This window comes from Halichoerus grypus, chromosome 4 (genome assembly GCF_964656455.1).
Source record: "Halichoerus grypus chromosome 4, mHalGry1.hap1.1, whole genome shotgun sequence".
NCBI classification, from domain to species: domain Eukaryota; kingdom Metazoa; phylum Chordata; class Mammalia; order Carnivora; family Phocidae; genus Halichoerus; species Halichoerus grypus.
The window spans coordinates 138,304,659-138,321,156 of record NC_135715.1 but is presented as its reverse complement, the minus strand read 5'-3'; the positions used below and the strand labels follow the sequence as shown (position 1 = coordinate 138,321,156).

The following is a 16,498-nucleotide window of genomic DNA, read 5'->3' as shown; positions in this document are numbered from 1 at the left end:
AAGGTTAAAACACAAAACCGTCCTGCAAAAAATGAGGAAACTAACTTGGGTCTCCCGACCGTCCACAGTCTGCTGCCTGTCCACAGTTTACAAAAAGGGAAGAGTAAAGCCGCCCCTCCTCCACACTGTGGCAGCCTCAGTGCTGAGCAACAGAGCAGTGTTCAAGGAGACACCCTTGTTTCTGGGAGGCCCTACAGCCGGTGTGGCTGCCCCACCCCCTTTGCAATTTGTTTGCTAAACTTGTGCTCCAGGATTCTGAGGCCACACCTTGAGCTACTCCTGCAGGAGAAGGCAGAGAGGATCTGGGTTCTCACCCCTTCCACCAAGCAAGGGTAAAGGATCCCCTCATCTCCTGCTGAGCTTGATCCCTGGGGGATCAAAACAAGAAATAACCTTAGATTAATGTAACTGGATAGTACAAATTTAGGACATGTGTGAACACACACAGGTGCACCCAGGTCAGGTTTATGTGGTTCAAGATTCAAAGGGTACACAATGGTATGCAGTGAAAATCTTTCTCCCACCCCTGTCCTCAGCCACCTAGATCCCCTTCACATAAGTTATTAGTTTCTTTTGCCTTTCCAGAGATACTTTATACATCTCCATCTATCTATAAATTCCCCCACATTTTTTTTGCATAGATGGTAGCATATTAGACAGGCTCATTTGGCCCCATGCTTTTCCCCCTATTGTATCTTTTTTTTTTTTTTAAGATTTTATTTATTTATTTGTCAGAGAGAGAGAGAGCTAGCACAAGCAGGGGAGAGTGGCAGGCAGAGGGAGAAGCAGGCTCCCCGCTGAGCAAGGGGCCCTATGTGGGACTTGATCCCAGGACCCTGGGGATCATGACCTGAGCTGAAGGCAGATGCTTAACCGACTGAGCCACCCAGGCACCCTCCCCTATTGTATCTTGAAGATCATTTCATATAAATGCATACAGAACTTCCTGGTTTACTTTTACAATTTCATGCTGTTCTACTGTACATACCTACCACAATTTTAACTAATCCCCTATCAATGGGGATAGAAAGGCTCCTGCTTATTTTCAGTCTTTTGCTATTACAAACACATGTTCAAGTTTTTGACCTATTAGAAAAATTCCCAGACATGGACTTACTTAGTCAAAAGTATGTGCACTGGCAGTTTTGATACAAAATGCCAAATTGCTCTCTTTAGAAGTGAATCAATTTACCCTTCTACTAGCAACATAAGAAAATTCCTGTTACCCTATGCTCTTGCCACCTCAGTGGGATAGTAAAATTTTTTATTTTTGCCATCCAATAAGTAAAAAATAATACCTCTTGCTTACCCTTAGAGCATCTCCAGAAATGCCATTCTTCCTTATCTTGTTTGATCCTTTCATAATTCTATTTTACAAATGGTAATACTGACACAGAAAAGATAAACTACTTGTTGTCATTACATCCAGTGTAAATGGCCAAGGTCAGATGTTCCAACACTCTTTCCCATACTGCACTGTGTCACAAGGAAGCCTAAGGAGGTTCAAAGAGAGTGGGTGGCTTCAAGCATTCCCTGAAAGACACATGATATAAAAAAGCTTTCCGACATCTGCTAAGAGGCCTCCTCTTTAGTGGTCTGATACCAGGACCACATTTCTGCATGTGTCCCTGGAGAGTACCCTCCGGAAGCAGAGGAGCTCTAATTAGCAATATGATCTGACCTAGTCCAAAGCATTAGTTGGATTCAATATCTGGGAAGCAGGAGGGTGTTGTTTTTAATTTTCCTGAGACTTATTTCTCACTGGCCACCCAGGATCTAAGTTTTGATTAGCATGGTGTGGGTAAGAGGATGTTTTCCCTAGGTTTTAGCTTTGCATAGGACACTCACTTGGACTTGGTGAAGGTAATTCCTAATGTGGGCATGTGCACATGCGCGCGTGCGCGCGCGCGCGCGCGCACACACACACACACACACACACACACACACGGTAAACTTCTGAGATAGATACCTATTGATTGTTACATTGGTGATGAAACTGAAAGCCAGAAAGATTAAGTGAATTGTTTAGGGTCATACAGTGTATCAGTTAGCAAAACAGAAAACACAATGTAGACCTAAAACTGAATTCTTTAGTTTCCCCTGCAAAGTATTCTCTTCCCCCTCCTGTATTCATTTTGGTGAATGACCTGAGTACCTACTCAGGTCCTCTAAATAGAAACCTAGGGATTAATAGCTGTAACTCCTCTTTCACTCATCCAGTTATCACCAAGTCCTGTGAATTTGTCCTCCTAAATGTCTTTCCTCTTCATCATCATTATCTTAGTTCCTCTCTATGCTGGATTATTGCAGCAGCCTCCCTTTTTTTCCTTCTTGCCTCCTATCTCTGCTTTCTCCAGTCAGACACAGTATCCCAAAGAGGAAGTTTCCAATACATAACCTCACATCCCACTTTAAAACTTTCAGTGGCTTCCCACTGCCTACAGATCAGGTCCAGACTCCTTTCCATGAACCCCATACAACCTCTCTTTCCAGCCAGATGTTCTATTCCAAAGGATTCTTCTTGTTCCAGGCCAAGACCTTGCTTTCTTCCCTTCTTGCTTTGCATGTGCTGCTCATTCTGCCTGGTATGTCTCTTCTTCCTTCCTAAAAAACTCATACTTCAGGAACCCAAATTCACCTCCCCTGAGAAGACTTTTTTTGACACTACAGTAATGTTAGAGGCTCCTTCTCTTTATTCCAGGAACATTTTGGTCACACCTGTGTTATAGCATCTGTCACACTGTTTTAGGATTCTTTTTCTCCCCCGGTAGATGAAAAGGTGCACACTATTAGTGACTCATTTTTATATCTCAGAGCCCAGCACAGTGCCCACAGGAGCTGTTCAGTAGGTATTGCTGAAAGGCAAGGAGAGAAGGACACACTCTGAGCCAAGGACAACAGGACCAGTATTTTAATTGCTTAATGAGTTCAGAACACTGTGCAAGGCTTAATGCTTCAGCTTGTATCTATCTAAAGCAAAATGATAGTAGAACATCTCTCCAAAGCAAGTTCATTTCCACCCAAGAGGAGGCTGAAAGAGAAGAGGGGAGGGGGGAGTTGGGATTTTCTGTCTTTCAGAGGCTCTTTCCTATAGGCTGAGGCAACACTTAACTAACTCCAGAAATTTCTCAGCTGATGTCACTCAGACAAAGAATAAAAGAGGGGGTAGCCTGGAACTTTCTTAGAATTTACAAACAGAACTACAAATACCACTCAAGAAGGGGTATAAGAATGCTTCACCACCCACTTACCCAAGCCCTCCCGCGCTAAACCGCTCTAATGCTAATGCCCCCCCCCCCCGCCCTGCGCGCCGTTTGCAGTCTATCTCTTAGTCTATCCCTTTATGGTATTTCTAAAATGACCCCAAAAGAGCTGATGTAAAAATATTCCAGTCCTTCCTTCACACCAGACAAGAGAGGAAAGGCATATCATTGTGGTTGGTATCTTAAGTGTATTTTTATTGTTCTTTTTATATGGCATTCAAGTTTAGTTCCAAGTTCAACAGGGGTGTTATCCTGCTTCCTCCCACACAAATTAGTCCTGCAGGTAAATAAGAACGAAACTAGCTCCGCCCCTTCCCTGAATCCTAGTCCCTTGGGAGCCTTTTTTGTGTGTCTGCAAAAACCTTCAGACCCATTGGGATTTTTCTTGTTCTGTCTTGCAAGAGATGGAGTTGTGGCGTGGAGTAGCGCTGAGGGTGTGACGGGGGAGGGAGGAAGCGGCGCTTGTGTGGGGCTGGGGATACCGAGCCACCGTGCGTCCGGGACGGGCGCTGGGGCCCGCCTCTTGGGAGGGCGGTGGGCCGCCAGCGGTCCGAGGGCGGGGCCGGCAGGCGGCAGTAGGGACCCGGAGCGCGGGGGGTGACCGGCCTCGCGCCGCAGGGCGTGGGGCGGCGTCGCACCCTCCGTGAGCGCTCACCCCGCGTGCCTGCGTCTCCTCCGCTTGCGGTTTCTGGTCGGCTCCCAGCTGGCCGGGACTTGCTCTGAAGTAGGAGGAACCGCTGTCGAGCGATAAGTGCACACCGGGTGATTGATGAATTCTTAATAGGACTAACCTCTCCCGCCGCCCCCCACCCCCCGCCCAACCCTCGACACACACACAGAAATCCTTCACCCCAGCCCCCTCCCCAGGCCTCCTCGCTGGCGAGAGGGGACGCGGCCGCCAGCCTGTGGGGTGATTAACTCACCGTTTGTCTTTCCGAAAGTGTGCCAGGTGGATTCCGGCAGCCTGGCCGCGGCCCGGCGGCTCCGGCTCGGTGCTGACTGAGCCCTGCAGCAGGCCGGGCGAGCGCCGAGCGCGCGCGCGTCACATGCTGGCGCGGCCCCGAGACGGCCTTTGTGCCGCGCGACCGCCGGGCCGCCCGGGGCAGGCGGCGGCTATTGTTCCCCGCGGGCGAGGGAGGTGCTCAGACTCGGGGTCCACGCCAGCCTCCTCCCCAGAGTGTCCCCACGTCTGAGGACGGGTGGGGGCTTCCTTTGTGTGTTCTGTGCCTGCGACGGGAACGGCGCGTCGTTGCTGCCCCAGGGGGCCGCAGACGAGGCGGAGGGAGGTTGGTGCCAGCTCGACTACCTTGAGCGCCGCGCAACCCACCCGGTTTCCCGCTCTGCCCTTGCGGAGGAGGCTGGGAGGCATGCGCTATTCGTTGGGCAGCGCTTGGAACAATAGAGTCATCAAAGGGCCTTCGCCCCGGCTCCTCCTAAGTCAGCGACCTCTTCTCCCTTCCTTCAAAAAGGCCCTGGCCCAACAGGTCGTCTTGGCCTGGTTTTAGGTCTGCTTTCCCAGTAAAAACATTTCGTCTGTACCATCAGGGTTCTCCATGAGTCCTGATTTAAATGAAAGTCTCCTCCTTGGGCTCTTACTAATGTTAAAATCCTATTTTCATTATTTTCCAGATAATATTCTTCCATAAAAATGATCCAGATTAGCTATCGGAACCAGTCAAGATATTTTGCCACAAATAGGGACCTTTTGGGGCACCTGGGTGGCCCAGACGGTTGGGCGTCTGCCTTCGGCTCAGGTCATGATCTGGGGGTCCTGGGATCGAGCCCCACGTCAGGCTCTCTGCTCAGTGGGGACTCTGCTTCTCTCTCACACTCTCACTCTGTGCTCTCTCTCTCTCTGTGTCAAATAAATAAAATTAAAAAAAAAAAGGGAACTTTTGCCTTCTTCTGCTACTGTAAATGACTGGACATCCATTTTCATTTCTTCTTCCTTCATGTGGGAAAACCTTTTGTTCACTGTGCTTCAGGCTGGACCTGGCCTGAAAGTGGGTCCTTGAAGTACCTTTGTACTATTCCAACTTGCCAAGTGGTTATGAGACCTGAGGGAAGTGTTTAGGCATGGGCTTTAGGTCAGGTATAGGTAATCATTCGGTACCAACTTTGGGCCCCAAAGATAAGGGCCTTTGTAACTGGACCGAAGACAAGGGAACAATGAAAACTAAGATTTCACCCTCTGGGATGATCTTGACCGCCAGCACCACCAATGCTGTGAGTACAGAGGATTCACCTACCCAGTCTTTTTTTCTCTCCACCCAGGCTCTCCGCAAGAGAGATCTAAGTGAGCTAGTCCTTATAGCTGGTGAGGGTATGGCTGCGACTCAGTCTCAGCTGTGCCCAAAGTGTCTAGGGATAAGTGTACTCACCCAGGCAGTAGCCATATCCTCTCTGGGAAGTTGCAGTGCCCGGAAGTGGTGAGGCTGTAGGCCTGTGGGGCCTTCTGCCCCTCTTTGTATTTTTATTTAATACTCACAAACTTCGATTCATCCTATTTTTTTTTCTTACAGTTTCTGAAAGAAGGACCAAAGTAATGCCAAGAACTCCCAGATGAAGAGGACCTTCGTGGATCTGTAACTAGGATTAACCAATTCTTTACTTCAAGAGAAAGTTTCAACGAATTCTGAGGATAAAGCCAAACAGGCCCGTGACTGTCCCTTGAGTACTGAGTGTAAACAAGCTTCTGGCTCCTCCAGGTCAAGCAGAGAAACACTTTTCATTAGAATGTTGGGTTTCTTCTTTGTTATTCAAACGTACACCCACACATATCCTCTTCACCCTCCCTAATGAAAAACCTCAACAGATGGAGAGCCTAGGCTCCCAAGACTTATGGCTGAGGAGATGCACTTCACTCAAGGGTGGGTTGGCCGGTACAGAATGGGGGGCAGAGGAGGAGAAATGAGTAGCTAGCGTAGGTAATCACTATCTTTTAATACTCCTTACAGATAGAAATTCAAAAAATCCTGTTCAGCAAGGTTAGCAGCCTCTGGGGCCTAGGAAACCAATTTGGCTGATGTGTCTCTGATAGGGACTAGGCTTGGGGCTGCACCAGGGGGGAAAGTACTCATTCTATATTCTCTCTCTCTCTCTCATTTGAAAGCCTATACAAAGAGATGGTACAAATGGATGCTTAACTTAATGATTCATCAGAGGCGGATTTTTTTCTGTCAGGTCCCTGGTTGAGGCTGAGGTCTGAAAGCCAGGAGGCAGAACATTTACTTAATCGCCCATTCTTACCACCTATCCAGGGGCCAGGACTACTCTTCAGACCTTTCCTCTGCAACTACCCCACACCCCTGGCTAGCTCAGTTGGGTCTCTTTACCCCACTCCAGGCTGGATCCTGAGTTTCTCCTGGTAGCCAGGGCAAGCTCTCCTTCTGCCTACATCTCTTTACCCACCCCCACTTCCCGTTCTTCAGTGGGCAAATCGTGCAGCCTCCTCTCTACTCTGCTTTAATTCACTTTGATTGCCTGTACAGAACAACCAGGGGCTCCCAAACGGCTGCCACCCCCATCCATGGGCCTGGGTTTTAGACTCTGAGCCCTTTTCTTCAAGCCTCAGGAGGATCCCGCACAACCTCCCTGACCCCTCCCCTCCCCCCCACTCCACCCTTCAGCGGTCTCTGTAGGGAAAAAAATTAAAAGGAGCTGATCAAGGCCTGAGCCAGAGAGCCACTTCCTCCCCTGGAGCAGCAAACGAGGTAACCTCCCAGAGACCAATACCCAAAGCGAAGCCCGGCCCTTCCTCCCGGCGTAGGCCCTCCGGTGCTATTGTGAGGCCTTACCCGAAGCCGAGGCCATGGGGAAGTTGCGCACACAGAAGCGCAAGGCTCCTGGAAGCCCAGGCTGCTCCTAGCGCCCTCAGCGCAGCGCCCGACAGCGAGGGGTCAGCAGCCTCGAGGCCTTGCGGCGCTCCCCATTACCCCCGGCGAGCCTGTCTCGGGCAGAAGTCACGGGCTAGGGTGGAGGTTCCCTTCGCCTGCCAACTTGCCCCTTCCCGCTGCCGGTCACACACTCCCCCACTTCCCCCGGGACGGAGAGGCCTGGGCCTGGGGCGCCATTGCCCAGCCCGTGCTCCCCTCCCCCACTCTCTTCTTTCTCTGCTTTTCCGAGACCGGGGAGGGAGGAGGCGGGCGCCTCCGCCGATAGAGCGGCTATTGTGACCCTCCCTCGCTGAGCGGGAACCCTACCGAGAGTGTACCGCCGGCGGGGGAGGAGGCGACAGTGTGTGCAGGCCTCGGGGTGCGGAGGGGGTGGTACTGGGAAATAAATAGACGTGTGCAACCTTGGGCAGTTGGGCCCTTCAGAGGGCGTTTGGTTGTGTTTAGACTCCAGTGCTTCCTAACACTAATTGCAGGCTCAAAAGGAGCAGAATTTATGGCGAAGGCCAAGGCGGCTTGTTTATAATTTATGAAGTTTTAAATGGCTGTGCCGCAGGCCCCCCTCTCGCCCTGGCCGACGGCCGCGCGGGAAGCGCCAACCCAGACTCACCCCCACCCGGGCCCCCCGCCACCCTCCGCGCGCCAGGAGCGACCGAGTGTGCCCATCACATGACACTCACGCCAATGGCAGGAAGGAATCCGAGCTATTCTCAGAAGCCTCGGGGAACCTTTCTCCAAAGGTGAGAGAAAGCCGATTTGTCCCAAGCGAATTCCCCCACCCCATTAGAGAGGGGTGCCTCCGGGCAACCGCCCCGAGAGGGAGCCCCCAACCCCGCACTTCTTTGGAGCCTCAGTGTGAGAGGACGCTGATGTCAGCCGGCCTAGACACCGTTTAAAGTCTAATCCATGACACCCTAAGCCGCAGATGACACTTGGGGCCTTCGCAGACACCCGCAGACTCAGCAGATACTCCTGCGGTAACACACCGCGCTGGAAAACGCCTGGAGCCATAATGCATTATGTATTTTTATTATTATTTATGGTAGGAAGAGGAGATGAGGGAAAACCGGGCTGAATCTAAACAGCCTGATAATTCATCTATTTAATATTTAGCCAGTTAAGAAAGGTGGTTGTAATCCCTGCAAGGCAGCAAGCTCTTCTTGACTTCCTAATAGCTTAAAAAATAATTTCTTACAAGACAATTAGAAATTCTGCCTATGGATGCAAATTCCATAGAAAACAATTTTAAGCCTTGAAAGTGGGTAAAATATCCCTTCAGTTGAAGTCATTTATTCTGTTGATACACTTCTACAACATGTATACTCTAAACCTGCTCAGATAAAGTCAAATTTAGCAAAAGGATAGTCCCCTCCCACCCCCAATCTAACATGCCATTTTAAAAACAGCACAAAGGAACAAGGAAACTAAATATTATTTGAGCCATCATTATTTAGCGAAACACAAACATCCAAATAGAAACGACTGTTGTTCCACCAGAAGATTAGAAGTTAAATTATTTCCACACAATGGGAATTTCACCTCATGTCACGGGGGATGTAGTAGGAGTTGTATTATTTGTCAAACCAAATAGAGATGCGTGGGCCAACTTTGCTGAAATACAAAAGAATTGAACCTTATCTGAAGGCGCTTTCCAAGTGTCTCCTTATAGAGAAGTGGGTGGATGTTGTCTGCCCCTAGCTAAAGCCACGCTAATATTTACAAAATGGATATGAATCCTTGAAGATGTTTTTGCCCGTTTTGTACAAAGAGACAGGAATAAACAAGGTGTTTATACTTGTTATGTTCCATTAATGAAACTTTTATTACTTTACATTGTGGGGGAACGTTTGTTTACTTTAGAAATGAACCACCAACCATTGTAAAGGAAAAAGTCCTGACAGCATTTCCTAGAGAAAAAGCTTAGGTGCGTGTCTCCAAATGATCGTTCCTTTTTGTACACCTTAGCTTTTTCATAGCTCAGTTCTTCTTACAACCTGTGTCTTTTCTTTGATTGTCAGTTTTCTCTTAAAGTTTATGTTTTATTAGCGCAGAAGAGTGAGCGCTGGCCTCCCCAATGTAAATGCAATCTAGAAAAGTCGATTTGTGTCTAAAAGAGGGTGGTGGAACCAGCACAGCAGGCACAGCACAAAGCCCTACCCAAATTATCCCGTCCAGGACATTTCTAGGCTTGCACCCTCAGATTCTCCCCCCTAAGATCAATGCTGCAATGAAATCAAGTATCCCCAGAACCAATTCGTGTACCAGATTCCAAATAAATGAAAAAAATATATATATATCAAAGAGCCTATTTGGGGGCCTTCTACTGGGATTGTGCGAAAGATAAAAGGCAGAGTGATCTACTTCCAAGTGTGCGTGATTAACACAGATACACTTCGGACTGAGAAATTTTTTTATTCTAAATATTTGTTCAAATAGTACCAGACAATTTGAAATCAATACACTGTGTCGAGTGGTGAGGGCTGCGGCTGTTGAGAAATGAGTAACGGGTGTCGTGCCACGCCACGGGGCCGCCTGACTCTACCCATGAAGGACAATTTGCGGTCTTAATCCTTTACATCAACTACAAACACCAGCCACGGTTACAACTGTTCAAAACTACTCTCTCAACTAGTTCAGACCAAGGGGACTAAAGAGGTGAAACGTGGCCCCCGCGGCCTGGGAGCGCGTTCCTAAGGTTGGCTGGAGAATTCTACAAATATACACATAAATACATTAAGACGAGGATAAATAATCAGGGAAACGAAATGACTCGCTTCAAATAATAAATACAGATCGTTGAGTCCGTTGCAATCCTTACGGGACGGGAAGGAGCATATAAATTAAGGTCTCCGCAACTAAGCTAGACTCGGGCCAGGCCCCGGGGCTGTCCGGGAGCTGGTCCCTCTGCAGAGCGCGCCGCCGATGGATCTCAGACTTACCTTCGGGACACCATTACCAGATTAGCGTCCCTCGGTCCGCAGTATATGGCACTGTCAGGGTTACAGAGGAGAATCCTTGCGGCTGATTTATGGCGAGTCACCCAAAGAAGGGCGCGCCTGGAGGGGAGGCCCAGTCGCCTGCGTCTCGGCCGCCGTTGGCCCGAGACCCAGGAGGCGGCGACCGGGCCAGAGCGAGGGAGGGGGTCACCGAGCTGCCCCGCGGGCCCCGCCCGCCACCCCAGCCACCAAAGCAAAAGAGGTAATTGCGCCGCGAGTTCGGGCCGGTGGCGGCCGCTACAGATGCGTCAGTTTGGGGGCCTCGGGCAGGCGTCCCTGAGACGAGTGGTGGGCCGAGAGATCTGTGTAGGTGGGATGAGGGTCGCACGGTCCATGGTGGTGGTTGCCGGGAATCTGCGCGGCGCAGCTGTAGTCCACGCTGGCCGAAGACGGGTGCGAGAGGTGGCCCAGGTTGAAGACGGGCCCAGACGCGGGCGCCATGGAGTCGACGAAGTTGCCACCCACGTACACCGGGCTGCCCTGCAGGTTGGCGCTGGCGAAGCCGCCGCCGTTGCTTGCCATGGGGTGGGGCTCGAACTCGGGCGCCGCGTAGCGCTTCTGCTGTGGCAGGCAGCTGCTGAGCGGCGCCGTGTAGGCGGCCAGGCCGTACATGTTGGGCTGAGATTTGGCGAAGGCGGGCGGCGAGGGCGCGTCGTAGGCCAGGCCGGGCACGGGCGGCAGCTGGCCGGAGTAGGCCACGTGGCCGGCGGCGCTGCCCAGCGGCGGGCTGCGCTCCGGGGACTGACCCGCCGGCGAGTGCAGGATGCCCTTGGCCTTCTGGTCCTTCTTGTACTTCATGCGCCGGTTCTGGAACCAGATCTTGATCTGGCGCTCGGTGAGGTTCAGCAGGTTGGCCATCTCCACGCGGCGTGGCCGGCACAAGTAGCGGTTGAAGTGGAATTCCTTCTCCAGCTCCACCAGCTGTGCGCTCGTGTAGGCCGTGCGCACCCGCTTGGACGCCGGGCCCGGCGGGCTCTTATCCTCGCAGCTCTCTCCTGGACAGGAAGGGAGACAGAGGAGATGCTGAGCGGGAGGGGAGGGGATGGGCACCCAGGGCCGGAGCAGGGTGCTTCCCTGGCTCCCTTCTCTTCCTCCATCCCTGGCCCCCACTTAATGCTGGCTGGAGTGGGGGAGGGGCGTCTGAGAGATGAGACTCCTGGCGGGACCTCACAGGCCCCAGGCCTACCTAGGAGTTGCACCTGACCCCCCCCCCCACCACCAATCTGCCTTCTGAAGTCCGATTCACTCTGCCGCCCCCTCCCCTCCAGCCTAGTCCATCATCCTGTCCCTAAGGCTAAGGCTGTGGAGGAGTTTAATGAGAGGCTAGTAGCAGCTGGTAAGGCCTAGCACCCCCTCCCAGCCCCCATTCAAGGAGGGCCAGACTTCTTTTGAACACTCTCCCCAGCCTCTGCTGGGGGATGGGGGAGGAAGGCACACCCCTGTACCTCCCCCCCTCCCCCCCACCTCCCCTGCCTTGCTCTGGGGCTGGCTCCTGGGCAAAGCACCCCAGGAAGCACAGAATGAGGGTGGAGATCTTAGCACCTCACTCCAGCTCAGCTGCACCCAAGGGCTCTGCACCCCAACTCAGAAAAGTAATAAACCATAAAAATACTGCCCCTGACTTTCAGGGGCTCCGAGCCCAGCCTGGGTGCATTTTGAGTATTTCCGTGCTAGGAGCAGCAGTCTCAACACTGGTTTCCCCTACCCCTGCCACCTCTCCGCGGCTCGCCCGCTCCCTCCCTGGTTGTACAAATGGATATCTCGGGGGAGGGAGGGGCCTGGGCTTGCAGCTGGGAAGGAGGGGCAGAAGAAGCTTACAGGCTGGAAGGCACTTCCCCCTAGGAGCCGAAGCCCCAGAGAGTTGCAGGCAAACCAGAGACTTGATAAAAAGCTAGTTACATCCGAGGCCTCAAACTAGCCCTGGACCTGGAAGTAAATTCGTCTACCTGAAGATAAACTGCATCAAAGGACACAAGGCCAGGAAATTTTAGGAACCAATCAGGCTAAGCAGAGAGACGCAGCAGGCCTTAGAGCTCCTGGGCCTGCCCATCTTCTGCCACACACCCTGAATGGATCCACAGAAGATCTCAACTCTAGGGTCTCTCTTTTCAGGAAGAGAAACCCAAGGCCGTTCCTGTTTCAGAGAACATCCTCTTCCCCTAGGATACACCCCTCCCCATTGTGGATTTGCTGGGATGGGGAGAACTGGGCTGGGGTAGACCAAGTAGAGTCCATGGCTAGTTGTTGCAGCCTCTGGTTGGATTCAAGTGCGCCATTCTGTGGCTTTGTGATCTTGGGCAACTCTAACAGTTTCCTTATCTGTAAAATGGGGATGTTATCATATACCTACCTCAAAGGGTTCTTTGGAAAATTAAATTAGATAATGCTTGTAAAGCATTTAGCCTGGTTGTTAACACGGAACCATGTTAACATTCCACAGACTTTAGTTTTCATCAATTTAAGGGAGTGGGATTTGTGTGATATGGGCTACATAAGAACCCATGCTTGGAGAATCATGATACCTGACTTCAAGTTTTGGAGAGCTGTCGGATGGAAGAAGGAGCTGAGTTATGACCAACAGCCCAAGAAAGCAGACATTAGGTCAATATAAGAAAAGGCTATCTATTCATAACTGTGGGCCTTGTCCAGCAATGGCACCAGCAGCCTGGAATGGAGCACCCTGTCCCTGTAAGGGTATGGCTCCGGTCAGGGACACTGAAAAGAAAGGCCATTTCGGCATGAGTAGAAGTGTAGACCTATGGCCTCCAAAGCTGCACTTCTCGCCCTGAGTCTCTTGCTTCCTAGGTGAGCTAGATTCTTGGGGTCATTCTGGGGGACTTAGCCCAGGATGGGCCCCCTCAGAGAGCGACCTGCGGTGGTACAGCTGTTCTTCTGCTTGGAGTTCTGTCGGGACTCTTTCATCCAAGGGAAGATCTGCTTGCTGATGGTGGCTGAGGAGCCAGAAGCATTGGGCCCACCCTTGGCCTTCTTGGCAGGCACTCCACCTCCAGGATTGGTGGGCGAGGATGGGGGCAGGGCTGGTGGTGGAGGAGGGGGCTGTGGTGGCTGCCGCTCTGAGTTCAGGCCGGGAGGCTGGCTGCCACCACCCCCACCCTGGCTGTTCCCAGTGCCAGGCCGCATACAGCTGCCATTGAGTTCAGTTCCTTTGTGGGCTTGGGCTCTCAGAGGTGCCGAGCTCTGGATGGAACAGGCGGAGCCCGGGTAATCAGTGTCCAGGGAGTTGGCAGCAGCAGGGGGTGGGTAAGGCTGATGGGGGGTGCCGTAGCCGTAAGTGTCAGTGGCTTTGCTGTAGCCGTAGCCTCCGAAGAGTCCTGGGTTTTCATAGTAAGCAGCCTTCTGCATCGTGCACTCAGGAAGTTCCAGGGCCTGCCGACCCGGCTCAAATAACATTGACCACCACTGTCTCTTTCACCACCACCTCTGAGGTCTGCCGAGCCCTGAGAGGGCTGGGGTGGCCCCAGGCTCCAGGTGACCTGTGGAGAAGAAAAGTGAAAGCCCCAGAGGGACTGTAACTGACAAGACAGTCAATATAGAAGACTAGCCTGCTCTCTGCTGCCCACCCACTTCCTAGGGGGAGGAGCTGAGATTTTATGAAGTTCAACTTATTTGAACCCTTGGAAAAGTCTGATAAACATAAGAAAAGCCCTTTCCTTCCTTGAGCTCAACTCCATCCAAGAGAAGGGGCTTCCTCCCCGCCCAGACACTATTTTCTTTCTTCAAGATTGTCAATTTAGCTTTTGAAATGACATAGAAAAGCACTTATGGCCTCATACATTTTGACGGCTGATTCTCCCGCTGGACTTTGAGGCCCTTGCAGGCAAGGACTGTGTCTTATTCTTCTATATATTCCTAACACCCAGCCCAGTGCCCTGCCTTAGTTAAGTGCAGTAAATGCTTGTTGAATGAATGAGTGGATGGAACAATCAGTCAATCTTTGGGACACCCCAGGGTGTTCATGAAAAAAGAAAGCTCTATAACACACTCCGAACAGCCAGAACTCTCAAAAAAAAGAAGAAAAAAAAAAGTATCTCCCCCACCTGGTTTCAAAATCACAGCATCTTTCATGAAGACCCCGGTAGTCCACTTTCCAGTGACAGGGTGAGAATCTGCCCAGTGAACTCTGTGGGTCAGCACTGTGAAATGTACTAGGAGATAAAAAACCAAGAACACTTAGACTCCCAAACTTATTTTGAGGTTAGACAATGTTTATTCTCTTTTGTCTACATTTTTCTAGTCCTCACTTTGTCCTCCACTACTTTTAAATGGATACTAGATTTAGAATTTGAATGCATGGAGCATGGGTGAACATAGAATGCTTTATATTATAACTTTATCATTTTTACCCTGCATCTATTGTGTAAATATATATTATTATTGACCTCTGCTCTGGATCATCCATGGCACCCCACCTCCACCCACTCCACAACCAATGAGAGAACTTCTTCTGCCATGATGAATGGACCCAGAATTAGAATAAGAAGAAAAAAACTAAGAAAAACTCTATCCCTTTTGTGTCCTCTGATTCTTGATGGGGGTTTTCCTTCTCACCCACCCCACCCCCTTCTCCTGAAAGGCTCCTAAGGAGTTAAAGTATAACTAATACCATTCAACCACTTTTGTCTGCTTGATAAAGAAAACTCATAGGTCAGCTCCCTGGTCTTAATTCTTGATCTCCTCTTTCAGGCACCTTTCCTTCCTCAAAACTCCCTGGGCTTCCATCATGGTCATCATGATGGACCACATTGTCTAGACAACTTATGTGGCCTAATGGATTTGACCACTAGGATCAAAACCACTCCTCCCTTCCCTCATTTATCCTCCACTTTCACCAAAGAGCCCAATTTTTAAAATTCTTCATATTAGCCTTTGTTTGGTAGTATTGTTGCCCATTTTGTATTAAAATATAAGTGAATCTGGCATTTATCTTGATAAGACACAGGCCCTTTTCAATGGGATAATAGAATACCAGGATGTGTTTTAGGAATTGTTTCTATTATTGTCCTTAAATGTATGCAGTTAAGATATCTACCTAAGCAAAGCTGGTCTTAATTTTTCTTTTTCATTCATTTTCTATATCATCCTCTGACTATTAAAGTTCCTGAATATCAAATGGAAAGTTACATCCTCATCCTGTGACTAATATTTATGTGTTTGCTCCCAAGCCAAAGGACTGGGTACTCTGGGTTTAGTTGTTTCTGGACTTTTCTGGGATCCTGGTTCCAGTCTTAATCCGTGGGCCCTCTGGATGTCAAAATGGTCACATTTGACACTCAGATCACCAGAACTCACTGCTGCTTCTGTCATTTCGTTTACAACTGTGGAAGCAAAATACCCCCCCCCCTTACCTCCCAGGTTGACCAAGTTTATCTCAATACGTGGACAAATCACATTAAAATAGCTTCTTTAGGAACTGACCGGGTCTTTGAAACAGATGCCTTTACATATATATTTGTTCCTATGGCATATTCCTGGAAGAAGCTCTGTGTACTGGGTCTCAAAAGTGTAAATACTTGGCAGCTTCATGAAAAACCCCAGCGCCTGTTCTCCTGCATCTGTTTTCATTGTCTTAAGGAATTTCAAGGCCCACTCAATGATGAGCCACCACCCCAATGTCTACTGCCCCAGAAGCAAGGGCAGTAGCCCTCTCCTCACCAGAAAGGGCTTTGCAGCCTCCCCCCACATCCATATTATAATGCCCCAGAGAAACCAACTCTCCTAAAGCAGAACCCGAGAATATTGTTACAAAACTGGTTTAAAAAAAAAAAAAAAAAAAAAAAAAAGCTTATTTCTTTCCAGAAATCCCTACTCCTGTGAACTCTGCTTGAACTTAAAAAGCAGGAATGGGTCATAAATCACTTGGACAATGGTCAACTGTTCAGTGGCTCATCTTTTCGATCACACCCCCCCCCCTTTTTTTAAAGGCTTTCTTTTTTCGCCCTTTGGTACCTCTGCTCATTTTTGCTCCGGGACCCAAATGCCTTGGGGTGAAGACTAGCCCGTGTAGGGGGAGGGGCGGTCTTCTAAGTGTTCAGCTGCCCTTTTCTCTCATGCCTCCTCCCCTCAACCCCCCGGGGCACCGGCCGGGGCAGCCTCCCCAGAACCCCGCTGGCACAACCCCCGGCCCCTTCTACGGTAGGGGCGCTAAACGGGGTCTGGCTCGACCTTTCTCGCGGTCCCGGGAAGTTGCCCAACTCAGCTTGGAGGCCCAACCGCAGGCTGGGAATGCAGGGCCAAACAGTCCCCAGCCAGAAGGAAAGCGGCCTCAAAGCGACCACCGTCCGCCTCCTGGGCCGCGCTGGACTGCAGCACCCGCCGCGCCTCTGAA

The 16,498-nt window shown here is 50.5% G+C and overlaps 1 protein-coding gene and 2 long non-coding RNA genes across 3 annotated transcripts in view; 1 reads left to right on the top strand and 2 right to left on the bottom strand.

Annotated features, from left to right (window-relative positions):
* LOC118524061 (uncharacterized) overlaps positions 1-8,950 on the top strand; it is an 86,097-nt gene extending 77,147 nt beyond the window's left edge. Inside the window, exon 4 of the long non-coding RNA XR_004911404.2 lies at positions 5,786-8,950. This is a non-coding gene — a long non-coding RNA (uncharacterized LOC118524061). The remainder of the gene's footprint in view (positions 1-5,785) is intronic.
* On the bottom strand, positions 2,897-4,335 carry LOC118524062 (uncharacterized). Its single transcript, XR_004911408.2, has 3 exons — positions 4,187-4,335; positions 3,919-4,000; positions 2,897-3,031 (listed from the first exon to the last, which is right to left on the bottom strand). It is a non-coding gene; the product is annotated as an uncharacterized LOC118524062 (long non-coding RNA).
* Positions 8,951-10,389: 1,439 nt separating the features above from the next.
* HOXD3 (homeobox D3) lies at positions 10,390-13,622 on the bottom strand. Its single transcript, XM_036074002.2, has 2 exons — positions 13,023-13,622; positions 10,390-11,147 (listed from the first exon to the last, which is right to left on the bottom strand). Exons 1-2 carry the CDS (start codon positions 13,561-13,563, stop codon positions 10,390-10,392), a joined length of 1,299 nt encoding a protein of 432 aa, XP_035929895.1. The 5' UTR covers positions 13,564-13,622.
* Between the last annotated feature and the right edge of the window lie 2,876 nt (positions 13,623-16,498).